The following is a 17,225-nucleotide window of genomic DNA, read 5'->3' as shown; positions in this document are numbered from 1 at the left end:
CTCACAATGGATCCCCTTATTTTCTTGTATCTGGAGAGAGAAGTCAGAGGAAAGAGCAAACAATGTCCTGGAGAGGTGAGGGAGAGTATCTACATAGGAAATGCATGGATCTCCTCCACCAGAGTGCCCTAGACTGAGTTCCACAGCTTGACTAGAAGTCAGCCCTGGAATTTATAGGATGATATTCTGGCTGTGTGCAATACGAGTCTGTGGGACTGCCACGGTTAAGCATTTGCTGCAGCACCCTGGGAGTGCTCTACCTGTGATACTGAGCAGTGCTTGGCAGTACAGAGCTGCGTTTTGTCTGATAGCTCTTCAGAAGGTGCCAAACAAACATTTCCAAGTCTGCCTGCCCTTCTTTCTGTTAGTTACCTGTGTTGGAATTTAAGTGGTTAATTTGATTACTTTAAGAGACACTGTAGGGTGGAGTCATCTGTCAGAAACATTGCTCCTTATGCCTCAGAACTGTCTAATTATTGAACTTGTTCAGGCTGTGCACCTTCACATTCCCTTTCTGTTGTGCCAGCAGTGGTGTCTGCTTTCTGGACTCCGATTTCTGTTTGGTTTTTTTTTCCTTTTTTTTTTTTCTTTTTTTCCAGGCTTTCTTTTGACATAGCAGTAGTGTTCCAATTGAATTCATAAGCTCAACAGTGGTGTCACTCCAGTTGCACACAGAACTTCCACTGGAATTGTGAGTCCTTAAAGTGCTTCTTGTAGGTAGCCATAGGGTTTGTGCCAGCTCTCTGTGGGAGCGGATTTTGCACCCAAACAGAGACAGGGCTGTGACATGTAACCATATCCTTCACACATCAGCAGGCTCAGTCCATGTGACCAGGCTGACTCTGCTATACCCTGCTGGAGAGAAAAACCTCCAGCTTTACTGAAAAACACCCTGCTGCTAAATCAGAGTTAGACGATGCTTGGAAAGGTTCATGTCTGTAGGTAACTGCAATTGAGGGGAGAAAACTTTATTTTCCCATCAAGAATGGATGAGATGTCACCTTTGAAGCATTCGGCAAGTTATATACTGAAAGTGAGTACATTAGGACATCGTCTAATTCTTAAAAAGGCACAAGATTTTAATATTAAACACACTCCTAACTAATGCCTAGACAGCTGACAGACTTTTAAGGAGGTTATTTATTTGTACGCAGAACTAACCGCATAATGAATGAGGCTTCCAGTTCAAACCACAGATGTGTTTTTTAACGTGACTAGGCACTCCATAGCAAGGCTGAAACCTCTGTCTTGCAGCATGTGGATACAATAACTAAAAAAAGCATGCACAGCCCTATCTGGATAACATGTTTCTCTAAGTAGAATTAGATGTACTTGGAGTTCTAAGGAAGGCACTCAGGTAACTTAGGGAAGATAATGCTCGTACAATAGAAATTGTCCCATGCTGTTTTATTTATCAAAACAAAGAGCAAAGAGTGAGTGTTCTTCTCTTTCTATGCCAGGACTGTAATTGGAAAAGAAATACTGTGAGGAGGAGGAATGGTTTGTCTGTGGAAGGCGTAGGACTTAACTCTGTGATGCTGCAGCTTAGCTGTGCTATGTGTGAAAAGCTGCAGCCAGCACTTCAGACTTTGCAGGCCAGTTGCACTCTTCCCTGTATAATGTGTGAAGTGTGCCAAAAATATCCTAGAATGCCACGGTGGTGGGCTTCACATATCAATGCTAGCATATGTTAGGCTTTAGGAAATAGCTCTTACTCCAAATAGGCTACTTATATGAATTGCTTATGTAATTGTTTCAGAACTGGGACCGTTTGTTGTCCTCACAGGAGCTCTCTCTGCCTTTTGATAATTGGAAGTTTTATGGAAAAGAACTCAATTCTCTTTACTCAGCATGCTTCTTTGTTAACTGTTCGGGAGGCTTTTGTCCAAGACAGGGAGATACCTTGTGAATTCTCATGAATTTTCTGATTTTCACTAACTTTAAAGGAGCTGCAGCTTTGACTGGGGTCACTCATTCACTTCTTAAAGAGTCACCTCATGGTTTGTGTTGGTTGGTTGGTTTGATTTGTGTTGCCGCCAATTTTTAGTTGCTGTCTGTCGTGGTTTTATGCTTGTTGTTATTGGATAGTGTCAGAATTGAAGCGTTAGTAATTGGCATTGCCTGTTATTATTACCTTATGCCACAAGAAGGAAGAGTATGCACTGCTACAATTGATACTTTGTTTTTTTCTTACTATTTGTTTTTTATTGAAGAAGGGATACAATTCCAACCCTTCTGTCAAAGCTTTCTGTCAGTGCAGTGTGAATAAGGGAGTAGTGTATAAAGTGTGTCCTATTCTCAAATTAAAGTCGCAGTTCCAAATCCTTTCTGGCATTCTGTCCACAGTGGAACACTGTGAAATAAGAAGTTATAGATGGAGCTGATCATTTGTGCTCATATAGTGTAACTTCTTCCTGTGAGACATGGGTGAGAATAAATCTGTAGGCGTTTGGTCTCTATTCTACTGTGGATGCTGCTTATTGATAGATTGGTACCCTCAACGTGTATTAAAAATGGGAGCTGATAGGAAGAACAAAGTATGATTGTGTCCTGTGTGCTTGGTAATCCTGCTGGCAGCAGACAGCAGAGGCTGTGTGAATTGTGAGGTGGCCAGAACTGACTTTACTGGGTGAAGGACCTGGCTGGCACATGGAAATTCTTTACTGGGTCATTGTTGATCTGGATAACTTCCCAGTCTGGTTCACTGTGTGGCTGCGCAGACAGCTGTACCAGCACAACAGAGGGCAAAGGAACGAGTGAATGCTGGGGAGGACTGCTGAAGCCAGCACTGCTGATGGGGAGCTGCTTGCCAAGCGCTGTCTGGGCTTTCATTGGTGCTCGGGGTTGCTTGTGTGTGGAATTCCTGAGCCAGCACTGATCCAGTGGGCTTATGCCAGCGTCTGATCTGCTACAGTGACAACTAAAGTGAGAGCAGCAGACTCCAGCAGTCTAACTGGAGTGAAAGCTTGTTTGTTAAATGAGTTCCTATCAGGAGGGTGGAAGATAAAAACGTGGAGAAATTCTCTGGGTAGTATTTGAATTGTTTGAAAAGCAGCAACAAAGAAGGTCAAAACTTCTGAATAGGAACAGATGTTAGTAGAGGCTGATAAACAGAAATAACTGCTATTTCAGGTTTGCCTCAGCATAAACTGCTGTTAGGCAGTGTCAGGTTGTTTACCTCTATATAGCACTGAAAGGTTACAGAACCGTGTATTCCTGGCTCAAGTTCGTTTGTTTATTTTGGATTATGAACGGTAATACATCCTTTCTAATAGACTTGATAGTTTATGATTTAAGAAACATTCTGTATTTCTTCAGCTGTAAGCTCTGCAGAAGAAGTGAAAACGACTGTCACCTGCTCCCAGAAGACAGCTGGAGAACTGAATGACTGCTTACAGCAAGATGCTTTGTAACATTCAGATGTCACGTCAGCCAGCATTCGCTGTGGTTGGGACTAGTGGGAACAGAACGGCTCCCAGCTGATCCTTGCTGGAAATGAACATGCTTGTTAGCCTGTGTGGTGCCAGCTTCCTGTTTCCAGCTGTAATCTTTGAGCGTGGATTTAAAGTCATGATTCTACATGCTTTACCTTTCTCATTATCTCATGCATACAAGACATTCTGAATGGTGTTTTAAGTAACTGTAGAGAAACAAGTGCAGGGTTTCTTGAAGTTTAGTATTTTCCTTCATCCCAGAGCTCTGAGTTTTAACCCCTCTGAGAAAGAGTGTTTCACAGCTGCAGATTTCCTGATAGCCTCTTTGGTGAGTGTTCAGAAAGGGGGGAATGTACGCTCTGTTGGAACGTGCATAGTGGCTTTGGAAGAAAACTGAAGTGCTCGTTTGTGGTGATATTCAAGGTGCCAGGGGTTCCCTTGAATTTTGAGCTAGGAAATAGCTGTGGTAAGAGTGTTTAACTTCTTAATGGTTAATGTTAGTGGAACTCCACAATACTCACATTCCAAGGAGAACAAGTGACTGTAAATGTCAGTAACCTGAAGGTGGGTGGCTTAACAGCAGTCACAGCAGCTGTGAGAGCTTGGAGCCTCGTGTGGGGCTGCTGGAAGGAGGAAGGCTCTTGACTTGTGAGGGGGGAAGGGCACTGTGCCTTCAGTGGTATGGAATGAGCTGTCTGAATGCTTGAAAGACCTGCACTTCTGAAGGTGAAGAGACCGGAGGGAAGGAAGGGCAAGCCTGGGTTTTTGGGTGGCAGCAGAAGTGTCATCAGGCTTTGTGTGTCCGAAGTGCTAAAAGCAAGAGCACATCTCCTGGAAAGAGTCGGGCTGGGGGAGAGCGTGGCATGTTGGAACTCAGCTGTAACTGCTCCTTCTAACCTCATTTGAAGCCATGCTTGGCTTGTTGGTGCCTATAAATACATCCAGAAAAGGTATCGTTGCAAAAGCAGGTGATTAACAACTCTAGATTTGAAGTTGATTGTTTCAAGTAACTGGAATTCCTTCAGGAATTCAGTACATAAGGTATTCTGCTGGTGGTGAAAGAGGAGTATTTCAGAATCACACTGTCAGAACATCTTTGTCATCACTGTGTGTGTCCGGCTGCTTATTGGGTTAACCATCGCCAGCTTGAATGCTTGTGTAATGCACTGGGACTGTGAGCTCTCAAACACCCATTCCCTGACAGCTGTTAGGTGAGAATACAGACACGCAGGGATATGTCTGTGCATGTGTGAGGTGCTATGTAAGAGCCTGGGATCAAGTCTTAGCTCTGTAACCATTTTGCATTATTGCTTTCAGTTGATATTAATTGTGTGTGGTTGTGGCAAGCTGGACAGCATGCAGCATACTGCCTTTAGGGGGTGAGTTGTTGCAGCGGCTGATAGTGCAGTCCACCGAGGCTCATTTTCCAAAGGTACAGTGCAGTTCCACATGTGGGAATCAGCAGGTGGGACATCTTTTGTAGACAGGATAGTTTGAAGACTTGATCGGGTGCAAAGATTTGTTCCTAAGAAGGGTATGAGCTGTGATGCCACATCTGCATTCATGTTTATAACCACTTACGGTTTTGTCTTTCCTGCATTGCTTGCGTGTGTTATGGCTTCTTCTAAGGTATTGATGTGCGTGTGTCTAGATAGAGCCATGGATGGAACACGGATATAGATATAGCTCAGGTTGTGTCACAGGCTATGTGGTTGTATGTGCTGGATGGAAAGCAGTGTTTGGTGAGGTCTTTCCTGGGGATGTTCACTGCCTTCTCCCTTCCCCTGCTCTTCTGTGGTAGCTGTCTGCAATCAGCAGGACTTGTTTGTGCAGCAAGCTGTGCTTATTTTCTCTAGGAACAATTTGTGATTGTTACAGGTACCTCCATGGAGATGCAGTTTGTGGTGGCCTTTCCGTTCTGCCAGGCACATGCCGTTGATGCTGACTTCTCTGATGTGGCTATATTTAATAACATAAACAATTCTGAGGCAGCACACTCTGCTACATTTGTATCCTTCCCTGGAGAGTGCTTTGGAGAGGAAAGCCATGACTGTGTTAGCTGTGTTATGATGTGCTCCTGAAGGTGTTCAGTGATGTAGTGATGAATGTATGAGCAGAACCTGCATAGGACAGGGCTGTGGCATTCCCTCACCTGCCTCCCGTGAAGATGTTTGAGCTTTTCCAATCTCATGGCTCTAAGCAGAGCACTCAGCTTGGTCTGTGATTGTCTGGTAGCATAGGCAGTCACTGAACCTCAGGGTGGTACTGCAATAATTTTCTGTGTTAAAAGGATGTATGCTTTTTAGTCAGTTGATCAAGGTTCCTTTCAAAGTGTGTGGTTTGGTACAAGTGCTGTCACAGAGCTGAGCCTGTTGGTTTGTGACTTCAGGAAGGTTGTAAGAAAATTAAAGCTAGCAGGAGTTTGCTTTCTGTGGCACTGGGGAAAGTAAGGATCTCTCCTTAGCTGAACTCCAGTGAGTAAAGTGTGTCCTGCTGTTTATATGCATTTAGCCATTCAGCAAGTCATAGTAGGTCCTATGCAGTCTTCAAGTCCACAAAGGAGAGGAAGTACAGATCTTCTGCTGATCAAAGGCAGGTGGGTAAGGGGCTTTGCTCTCTTCACCATGCCCCTTCACACCCTCATTACATTTGACTTTTAAACATCTCACTGCATATACTTTTTACGTAAAGCATCATTGCTGCACTGTTAGTTTATGAAGTAAATTAGAATTCTTTCATATGGAGAAGGGCAATTTTTTTTTCCCTTTAAATGGGAAGATGAAGCGTCAGAACACTGTGATGTGTTCGCTATCTTTTGGGCTGCACAACATAAATGGTGATTTCTGAATGTCTGACAAGAAGAGCAATTCCCAGAAAACTCTTAATTAAAACACAGGAAAATGAGTAATTTAGTTCTAAACAAATGTAAAAAGGATGGGGCTGATTTCTGTCAACGCCAGAGATTGTGCCAAAGCTTAGGAAATAGAATCCAGTTGGCTGACTTTTATTTAGCCAGTTTGCTAAGGAGATTTCCAAGAAATAAAGAAATAGCACTTAACCAAAGATTATCTGAAAATCAAAGAAAATGAAGTGGCAGTGGGTAACAGGTGCTTCAATCTGTGATGAAGTTGTAGATTTAAGTGGATTTTCTGACCATTTATCATAATAAAATGTGTGGGCATTTTGGGTTCCTGTGTTCCATGTACAGTTGTGATAGTATCAGGGATGTGAGCAAGGTGTGGTGTGGTTGGGGAGGGTTGTGGGTTGAAACAGTATTATAGGAATAGAGAAACAGCTTAAGTCTCATACTGACAACAGGACAGTATTGCTGTCAGTCTGTAGAACTTGATTAAAGTTATTGGGCAGTGCAAGTGAGACAGCTTTGTTGGGTAGTTAATAGTAAGGAGGGTGGGGTCGTAATTAGAAGACAGATCTATTCAAGAAAAGCAAAATGATTAAAATGTATCAGCAATTTTGGGAGATGAAACAGTGTCTGTATGGTGAGGTCCTGTGGGTATTCTCTTGTTACGCTGTGGCTTTCCTTGGTGCTTCTTGACTTGTTCCAGTGGCAGGAACGTGGAGCTTTTCTTTAAGTTTTTATTTTTGGGTACCATTTATTATTGGACTTGATCCTTTTGCTGTATTCTGCACCAGAAGCACCAGAACTGTTGGTGTTGACAAAGCTCCCAGTCTGTCCTGGTGTTGATACAAAGACTCTGCAGAAGTGATGAGCCCATGAATTGTCATTCTATCTGGCTTGGCCGTAAACATTCAGCCTTTGTCCTCAGGCCTTGGTGCTCGCTAGGTGTGATGTCATCCCAGCATGTCAGGGCTTACTGAGCAATTGCATTAGCTTTGCAAGCTGTACAGTGTGCATTAGCTTGAGAAAGCTGCCCAAATCTAAACGTTTAGCCTTTCTCTGTGATGATGAATTTTTGCATTTAATTGTAGAGAGGAGGAAAATGCCTTGTTACAGCAGTGACCTGAAAGAGCTCAACAACTTAATACGGATAATAATATGGTTGACACCTGTGCAGCTAAGCTTGACACACAGCGTCACTGAAGGTCAGCTGTGCAGTCATAGGACCAAAATAATCTTGTTTTTTAGCCACTGAGAAATAGTAATAATTAGTGTTTTGAACAGCAGGTAACTAGTGCAATAAAAGAATTGTTCTTCTAAGTTAATTCTCACGAGTTACATCTTCTCATTTGGGAAGCTTATGTTTCTTGCATGATGTATATTAAATCCATCTCTCCTTTCTATAGGATGCAGATGCAGGAAACAGCTGAGTTAACTCTGAACAAAACTGGCTTAACCACAAGCTCTGGTTTTGGTTGCACACTGTGGTATTACAAACTCATCGGCCTGTTTGAATCTCGGGGTCAGGATGTTTGTTTGAAGTTTGTGTGTGAATTCTCCATTTCAAAATATAGTGACTCACAGCTGCGTGAGACTCAGCTTTTTCCATAAATACGTGTTAGTTAAAGAAGGAAAAACTTGGTGCCATTTACATTAAGGTAAAAGAACATACTTACCAGCAAATCTGCCAAGTTAAAAGGTGTTGCAGTGAGCTGTAAGTTGGACTTATGTGAGTGGATGTGCTTAAGAGAAGCCTTTCAGATGAATGCACGGTTTCTGTTTGTGTTTCAAAAGCTAAAGCAAACTAATAATGAATGTTCAATGTGTTTTTGGGGCTTATAGTAATTTATATGTGCTGTACATTCACAAGGCAGACAGCATCACATCCTACTGTGTTTCCTCACATGTGGCAGAACTTGGAATGAAATGGAATGAGAGCAGAGGAGGATTGTCATTCATTGAGAAGGCATCAGTGTGTTCAAGTAGCCGCTGTGGTGTGCTGAAACACTCAGTGGGATTTCTTGCTCAATTGTCAGACCTGAGCTGTGAGTCAAGTCCTTGTCTGAGGATGGATTCACTGTGTTTGTGAGGATTATTCAATATGCCCTCCAGACTAGGAACAGATAAGGTCTGCAGACAACAAACATCTTATCCTAGGTTTGTCCCTGGTCTCCTGCTGATGGAGAAAGGAGCAATGAGGGTCTTCCTGGCACTTCTTAAAAGGCTTCTTGCTGTGCCAGTTTAGGGACAGAAAAGCTGCTCATTGTGGATTGCAGATGGTTGTGGTCCATGTCTGTTCCATGCTGTATGTGCTCAGACCATGGCTTGTTGTGTAGAATGAAATGGATTTCTAGTCCTATGGACCCATTTCTGCTCACTGTCAGTAAGGATGCATTTTGGTGCTTGCCAAACAACTGCAGGGATCTGCTGGCTGATCAATTGTTTGATCAAGATGAAAACAACATAATAGTAGAAGAACCAGTATTCTGGAATTCGTTTGACTTCTCACGAGTTGCCTCAAGTTACTGTGTTACTTTTCTTCTGTGTTACCTAGCTTAGGGTAAGATGAGATGTTACTGCACTGTTGAAGTTTGGATGTGAATGAGCTGTAAAAGCTTTGAACTTTTTTTGTTTATTCATTGTTGTTTTTTTACAAACAGGAATCTTACCCCTCTTCATCACCAATATGGTTTGTAGAATCAGATGACCCAAACCTGACTTCAGTCTTGGAGCGTTTAGAAGATATTAAGAAGAGCAATACTCTGGTGAGTTCTAGTTGATTTAGATGTTATTTTGGTTCGAGTTTTTTCACATTAATAAGCACATTCATAAGCAATGGTTTCAGTTTAGCGTCTTATTTGGGGGTCTTTGCAAGCATAAGTTTCCCCTTCTAAAAGCATACGAACAAAAAGCAATCCAAAATATTTGAAACAAGAAAAGGAAGATGACTTAAAAATGTTTGATTTTTCACTGTAGTCACTTTTCAGCCCCCAAAAGTTTAAGGCTTTCTGAGAATAATTAGTGAAATGCATCAGAACTTAATGAGGAAAAACAGCTCTTTTAGTGTTTTCTTTGCATGGAAACATTGACTACAGAGGCAAGAGGAGAGCTAAGGGAATGTTAAATACAGGCCTTTAGTCTGTGACCTCCACCTGGGGAGACACTGGGCAGTTCCATAGTGGAATGCACAGCCAGACCAGCTTTCTTCAGAAATTCCTTTCTACAGGAAGGGATCAGCATGAAGCTGATGTGCCCATTAGCTGCAGATTAAAGCAGGGTTTTAGACAGGATGTTCCCTGTGCTTACCTGTGTACAAGATTGCTTGCATTGGGCTGGAAAGTGTTTATCACAGATATGTGGGACTCGCTGTGCTGAACTGCATGCAGGTGTTCGTTGTAACAAAACAGCTTCTGATATCAGAATTGATTGGTTAATGTAGCACCTGTGGGTGGCCCATTGGCTTCTCAGGAATCAGCCCCACATTGTGTAATGTCAAAATGAAGACAAAAGAGGGACAATTACTTTACAAAATCAGACTTTGGGGGGTCAAAAGGCTTGAGTTTGTGGGTACTGAGGATTTTTTTCTCCCTTACAACTTCACCCTTTACACTCTCATTGAGGAAGTTTGAGCAGCTTGCACACGCCCTTCCTGTGGTAGGGTGGAAAGGATAAGGAACTGCCTGCAGAAATGAATACCAAAACTAATTTATATCAGCTTAGAGTTTTTTTTTATAGCTGCAAAACAGTTTTCACTTAACCTCAGCTAAAGGTCTATTGTTTCATGTTGCTTCGAGTTCGTAATAGAGGTTACTGTTAAAACAGTTAAAATACTGAATGAGAAATGGCGTTAAGCTCTCCAGGAGCTCAGCAGAGCAGATGTGCTAAATGCATTTCACCAGATCTCTGAAGTCCTTCAGTATCATTCTGCCCTTTCTGCTTGCTTTACAACTCCTCATGACTGTCAGCTGTTTGGGAAACTGAAAAGCGTGCTCTTCAGACAGACATTAGGCGGGCTGTGTGTGCTGATGCTTTGCACTTGACGTGGTAAATTCTGATGTGGCTAAAATTCTCCTATGATGCTTGCATGTTAGCCAGGAAATGCATTTAAATTATTAATACATGACAAGTATCTGCTACCCCTTTTGGTATGGTCTCCTTGTTTACCACTGACACATACAAAATCATGCTAGACACTGCTTAGAGCATGAGGGTGACTCCCAGATGTACCTTCTGGCCCAAATTGTTCTATAATTCTTTCATACATATGAACAAAGCATAAAGGGTAATGATTAAGGCAATCCATGGCTGAAGGAGCAAGGATGTGGTATGAATTCCTTTTTTGGGGGGAGAAATGTAGCAGGAAGGAAGACTGGTATCAAGTATTTTGCTTTAGAATTTAAACCATAGTTTTTCAGTTGCATTGAGCTAACCCTGAATTGCAGACCTCTGTCAAGGAAGGGGATCCCTCCTCTCAGCTGCGTGTTCCTACCTCCCTCTTTGCGATGGAATTTGTGCTTCTGTGCTGCAGTGCATTAGGAATTGGTCTTTCTGGAAGCTTGCAAGTTGCTGCATTGCTGTGTGATTGCTGGTGCCAGTGTTTCTAGGTTTGCTTCTAGAGTTGCCCTGCTGTGCCCTGAAGAGGGATCCAGGAAGTGGGAAATTAAATTGTTCCTCGTTGTTGTGTGGGTTTTGTTGGGTTTTGTTTTTAAAACATTGCTCTTTAAAGAAAGGAAGTTGAATGCAGCAGCATGTCCTGAGGAATACAGCCCTTTGGTTATTCCCGAGTGATTTGTGGCTCTGAGATCTGTGCCTGGAATGAACTATACTGCCAGAGGAGATCATTCTTTTGCTCTCTACTTTTTTTTTTTTTTTTTGGCTTGATGCAAGAAGAAAGAAAGAAACAAACCATCTTTAACTTAACTGCAGACAAAAGAGGTGTCTTTATTCTACTACCTGCAGACTTAAATGTTGTAGGCTGACTGAAAGTTATTACCATCTTGCAAAAGTACTTCAAAATACGTTATTCCGTGGCTTGGCTTAAATAGATGCTCTCTTTCTTCATAGCTTCTCCAGCAACTGAAGCGATTAATATGTGACCTCTGCAGATTGTATAATCTTCCTCAGCATCCAGATGTTGAAATGTTAGATCAACCATTACCAGCTGGACAGGTAAGTTAAAACTGTGGGCACCTTAATGGAAATCAAGGACTTGTTGTCTTTCTTTGAGTTGAAAAAACAGTGGAATGATTAAAACTTCTGTGTGAGCCAGAACTTAAATGTGATACAATGCAGGTGGGGTTGCCAGCCACTAGACCAGGCTGCGCAGTGCTACATCCAGCATTGCCTTGGATGTCTTGTGCAACAAAACACTGTGTGCTGCTTCACGAAGTGTAGACATTGTAAAATGTGCACTTGAATTAACTTACTACTAATGCTTTCCTTTCTTTTCAGTCCATTGCAAAGATATAGGATGTCAGGACTGTGTGCTGCTTTGGGCAGAAAGTATCTGCTTGAGGTGTCCCGTTTACTTCTGGTGTACTTGACAAATTAAGAGCTGTGAAGGGCTGCTAAATGTTCTGCTTAACTAAAATGTTTTGTGCTGAAAACAGAACTGGTAACTGACAGTGAGCATGTTCTTTTTGTATATTTAATAGGATTTTTATCTGCTTTTGCTTGTATGTATTAAGATGACAATGTCTAAAGACTCTTTCAGTGTAACAGATGGTTTTCCTGTGGCGACTGTACTATAATAATGACAAATAACTTGCTTGATTTTTGGTCTTCTGCCAAACAGTAATACTATAGCACTTCTCCCTTGGCCACCCACATAGCAATGCAACTCCAACCTCTGTAACATTAGGAAGCAGCTTCATTGAAGAGTCTTGTTTATGCTTTGAAACTCTAAAATTAACTCGTGGAAGAGTTTCACAGCTGGAAATTTTGGATAATTTTCAAGTTGAATAAGAGGCTTTGATACGTCAGACGGAAGATCCATCCAGTACCTTGCAGTGTGTACAGTAGGGGCATTCCTTACTTGTCAAAAAAAGGGTAAGCAGAGGACAAGGATATGATGCTTCCAACTATTTCTGCAGCTCGAACTTCCTGAGCTTGAAGTGTTATCCTGCAATAGAAAGCTCTGGAAAACCAACTCAGTGTGCTGTTTTAGTATGTCATCAGATAATGTAATGACAGTGGCTGTGTAATGTTAGTGGCTGTGGCAGTTGTTCCAGGTAATTTGACCAAGAATTAATTTATAGAGCTCTAGCGTGTATGTGCTTTCTAGTCAGAGCCATGATCTGATTTTCATTGTTTAAGATATCATGAGTTGAAACCTGCTTGTTTGTTGTGTTTGTTGTTGTTGTCTCAAAAGTAGGATGTCTTTACCTGGATTTTAAGTTTCCATTTAAAACTTAATGTGAAATCTGTCCTTGTTTCATGCAAATATTTTTTCATTGTTGTGTTCTAGGAAAGCATCTTTGTTTATCCCTCCATTTAAACTTCAATCACTTGTAGACCTTGATAAGTGTAACTTTCATATTTACTGTTTGCTAGAAGACTTCCTGATTCGTGAAAGAAAGGAAGATGTTCATTTAATGCAGTAACCTCACTGTTACATTGCAGAATGGAACGACAGAAGAAGTTACGTCAGAGGAGGAGGAGGAGGAAGATATGGGTGAAGTATGTATGCATATGAGATTGTTATCCTAATCTAGTAGGATTCTGGCATTATGCTCTGCGGTGACTGGCTAATAATTAAACCAAAACTGAAATGTTCTCTCCCTAAAATAGCTAGGATTCTAAAATGAAAAACAAGTCTGTTTTTGTAGAGTATCTCCAAGATGCTTAACTCTGTATACTTTTGGAATGGGCTTAAGAATTCCTTAGCTTCCAGTTTTCTATCTACACTCTTTAATAGGCTAATTTGCTACAGTCTTCATTTCTCATCGAGCTTTAATTGTGCTTGTTTCTATGACCAGAAACAGGTTGTGAATCTGGCTCTCATTTGTATTGTAAGGATTCCTTATGCTTCCCTTGAATACTGTTGGCTGGATGAATTAGGTCAGAGCAAAGCAGAAATGGCATCCAGCAATCACTGCAGTCGCTAGTATGTAGTGCTGTGCAGTGTACTGCCTGTACCCGTAAATACCCTTTGAGAGTTTTCTTGAGTAAAGAATGTAGCTGTTAACAGTGAATCTCTCTCTGTCCTGTAGGACATTGAAGATCTGGATCACTATGATATGAAGGAGGAGGAACCAGTTGACGGGAAGAAATCCGAGGATGAAGGCATTGAAAAAGAGAACCTTGCAATCTTAGAAAAAATCAGAAAAAATCAAAGGCAAGATCACTTAAATGTGAGTTAATGGAGTATTTTTTCCTTTGCAGTATTCCTGGCCTTAAAATGGAAATGATTTTCAGAAAATAAAGCCTGCTGCTACACACCTAAAGATAAGTTAACATATAGGTGACTTCCAGCACACATAGGTCAGGATTTTTGCCCTACGAGACTTAAACTCTTCAAGTAGACTATGTAGATTTCCACAGTCTGTTTGTAACTGGACTCATCCTTTATCCAAATCTTTGGCATATGAAGTTAGTTAAGAATCAGCATTCTACAAAGCTAGAAAAACTGCTTCAAAGCATTCTTTTGACCAGTCTGGGGGATTGCTGGTGTAACTTCTGATGTCAAACTGGGTAGGGTGGCATTGGCCCTTTGGAGAAAGAAGCATCTTCTGTCTTTTCATGAGTGTCATAAGAGTACTATGCTGTTTTTAAAGTCACCTTCAGAAAGAATATGCTCAGATTAGTGCCCCAAAGCTGATGATTTCCTTTTGCTGTCTCCTCTTTCCCATTTAGCAGCCATTGCCTTTCCTTTTGGTTATTATTTTTTTCCCCTCCTCATTTAATGGATCTGAAATGAACGCCACTGGTTTCTTTTGTTTGACAACAGCAGATTCAACTTACATAATACCTGATTCTCATGCCAACACACTTGCTGATGGTGGTGCATAAATAGGGTCAGCTGAGAACAGGGAAAATGGTATTAAACTGCTGCTGGGGAACCGTGATATTTTTGTGGGTCACCAGAAATAGCTGCTCTGGTTAAATTATTTCTCAATGGACTTGTGAAGCTTTACTCTTAGTGCTTAAGAGCTGACAACTGTGGTTGCGCCGCTGACCCAGAAAAGAACTAACCCAGTAGCACTAAAACGTGCTTTTGCACTGCAGAAACATGGAACTTCTAATGGAACCTATCTGTAAGACAGCAGCTTCTTGCTTAGCATCCTAAGGAAAAGCAGTTAAAATCTGTATAGTTCTTCCACGGGCTTTATTTAAGGTTTTTCTTAGCATGACTTTCAGCAACAGGAATAAACTGCCTAAACATTGTCTGGTTTTTCCACACTGACTACTGCTCTTTTGATGTACTTCATTTCCTCAGTGGAGGGAAGTAAACCAAAAGCCATGCCATTTACATGCTTTATTTGGAAGAGGGAATGTGAAGCTTCATGTAGAGCTCTGACTAATGCCAAATGCAACCAGAAGGCTTGTAAATTTCTCTGTATATTTATTGGCCCAAGTCCATGGGTTTTCTTCTCTTCTTGGCTGATGGGCAGCTTGCAGATAGTGATCATACCGAAGATTCCCATATGAAAGAAATGCATACAGTTCCAGTTCTGCATGCTCCTCACAGGTTAAAAACAGCATTCTGTGGATCATAACTCATTTTTAGGAGTTTTTAAGGTTTGTGGTTTTCATATAAGTTCAGAATAACTATCTGCCTGTTTTGTAAATGAGTTTTTTTTCTCTTGGTATCAGGAAATAATCCTAAATTTTGATTGAAATACAGTATATGATGTGAAGCAAGAAGTAATCCTCCTCTGGACACTGTAATAGTTCTAAGAATGAACCACTTGCTTACTGGGAATTAAAAGAAGTCCCCGATCTGGAGTCATTAACTCAAATCCTTAATGATTTGTTGCTGCTTGCTTCTCAGAGGTCTCTCTCCATGGAGTGTACACTGCTCCACAAACACTGAGAGTGCCATCGTGTCTTCTGTAGTGCTCTTGGGGTCACTTTTGACAGAATTTCAGTATTTTGTGTGAATTTCTTTTTCTTATTCCTGTATTACCAACTAATTCATGGTATTGCAGCCGAGAAATTGGAAATGTGTTGGTGGGACAATTTACTGTACTGTAGTGAGGTGTGATGATGGCCCTCTGGTCAGAGGAATGACAGGCAATCTCGTATTTGCATTTTAAAGCTGCAGTGATTTGCACCTGCTACCTTGGATAACTCAAGCAACAGCCTATAGTTGTGTTATGGGGGGAAGGCCATAAAAGTGTGCAAAGGAGGAAAGCTGAGGCTGCAGGAGTGATCATTAGAGACATAGTGCAGCAGGCAGCTAAAGCAGTGGCATTTGCTCTGATCTCTGCATGGTTAGGTGAGCTCTGCTGACTTGCAAGTGCTCAGTTCTGAATTTGTAGCTTTCCTGAAGTTGCTCATCTATTTTATAATGATTTTTATTCCTAAGTGTATATGTTGCCACTGAAGTATCAATGAAGGTTAGAAATGCTTCTGTAAAATGTAATGTCTGGACTGGCTTGGGCCCAAGTTTTCCTTTGCTGATAATGAAGGCTTTGTTTGAAAGCAGTGGCATTTAGTATTTAGGCTACCATCAGGTGTAACATTGAATCTCCCTGTGCTTCCTCTTCTGTGTCCTCCAAGAACAGTTCAGAGGATGTAAATTAAGTTCTTACACTAAACTTCTTCAGTTAAGCTTGTTAGGCTTCCTTGTCTTGGGCACAAATTACTGATCTGCAGTCTATGGGCTCTAGAGAGGGTCAAGATTGTCTTTAATATTGCTGTATAAGCAATGGGCAGCACAGTGGAAATAAACTGCTAGGAAAAAGGGTCATGGCAGTTATAGTTATATATATATATATATACACCATGTCAGTGGTCTACTGAGACCACTCAACTTCTTTTTGAATGCCAGTTCTGTTTATCAGCAGTTACAATGGAAGTTCAGGAGTGTGTGGGTGTGCTATGTTTTGCTTCATAAATCACGACAGCACAGAAGATGCGTATGTTTCATGTGGTTACATGAGCTGCCAGCATTACATACGGAAATTCAGTAGCCTAATTTGATGGAAATAAAAATGCTGAGAGATGACTAATATTCCAGTGGCTGTGTTTGACAATCTAAATTTCTTTTACATTATTTATATTTAGGGGCTGTTATTCTTTGCAGGGCTAAAGCAAATCCCTTCTTTCAGAAAGTAAGATAGCAGGTGAGGCAAAGGTACTGCTCAGCTCTGCACTGAAAAAGTCCAGATCCTGTCAGTTCTGTATGAAGTTGCCCTCCTTTGACCTGGACATGCTCGTGACAGTGTCACGCATGACTATATTACAATACAAGTTTGAAAGAGCGCAGAAATTTTACGGAGAGTGGTGGTTAATGCTGCATTGTATTACCTCTTTAACTGTAATTCTTCATTTTTCAGCAAAGAATGTGTATAAACAGTCTTAATTCGCTTTGTGGGATAGCAGACTGTAACTGTGTCCGCTGAGGCTGTAGTTGTGAATAATAACCTGTATGTGAACATCCACTGTTTTATCATAGAACTGTATTCACTTCCTGTTAAAGGAAGAGTAATCCCTTCCTTCTCTGTCTGATTCTACAGTGTATGCAGAGCCTTCAGCAAACTGAGAAATGGCTTCTCTTGAGCCTTGACTTCATGTAGGTTTTGTGGAGTTGAATTTATTTGCATGTCTAATTACAAAACATGTTCTTTGTGCTTACCCATTAAGAAAAACTAGTGGAATTAAGCAGTCAGTATAATTAAATGGAGTGTAATATGAAATTGAATAGCCTGAAAGAACAGTCTACAGATTACAGTCTGAACCTGACCACGTTATATGATGTTACTGAG

At 41.3% G+C, this 17,225-nt stretch overlaps 1 protein-coding gene across 1 annotated transcript in view; it reads left to right on the top strand.

Moving 5' to 3' along the window:
* UBE2Q2 (ubiquitin conjugating enzyme E2 Q2) overlaps positions 1-17,225 on the top strand; it is a 29,504-nt gene that overhangs the window by 2,892 nt on the left and 9,387 nt on the right. Inside the window, exons 2-5 of the mRNA XM_015872468.2 lie at positions 8,955-9,059; positions 11,359-11,463; positions 12,916-12,972; positions 13,506-13,646. Coding sequence (XP_015727954.1) covers positions 8,955-9,059; positions 11,359-11,463; positions 12,916-12,972; positions 13,506-13,646 — 408 coding nt within the window. The remainder of the gene's footprint in view (positions 1-8,954; positions 9,060-11,358; positions 11,464-12,915; positions 12,973-13,505; positions 13,647-17,225) is intronic.

This window comes from Coturnix japonica, chromosome 10 (assembly GCF_001577835.2).
Source record: "Coturnix japonica isolate 7356 chromosome 10, Coturnix japonica 2.1, whole genome shotgun sequence".
NCBI classification, from domain to species: Eukaryota; Metazoa; Chordata; class Aves; order Galliformes; family Phasianidae; genus Coturnix; species Coturnix japonica.
Note: the sequence above shows the minus strand (reverse complement) of the source record. Positions and strands in the feature narration are given on the sequence as shown.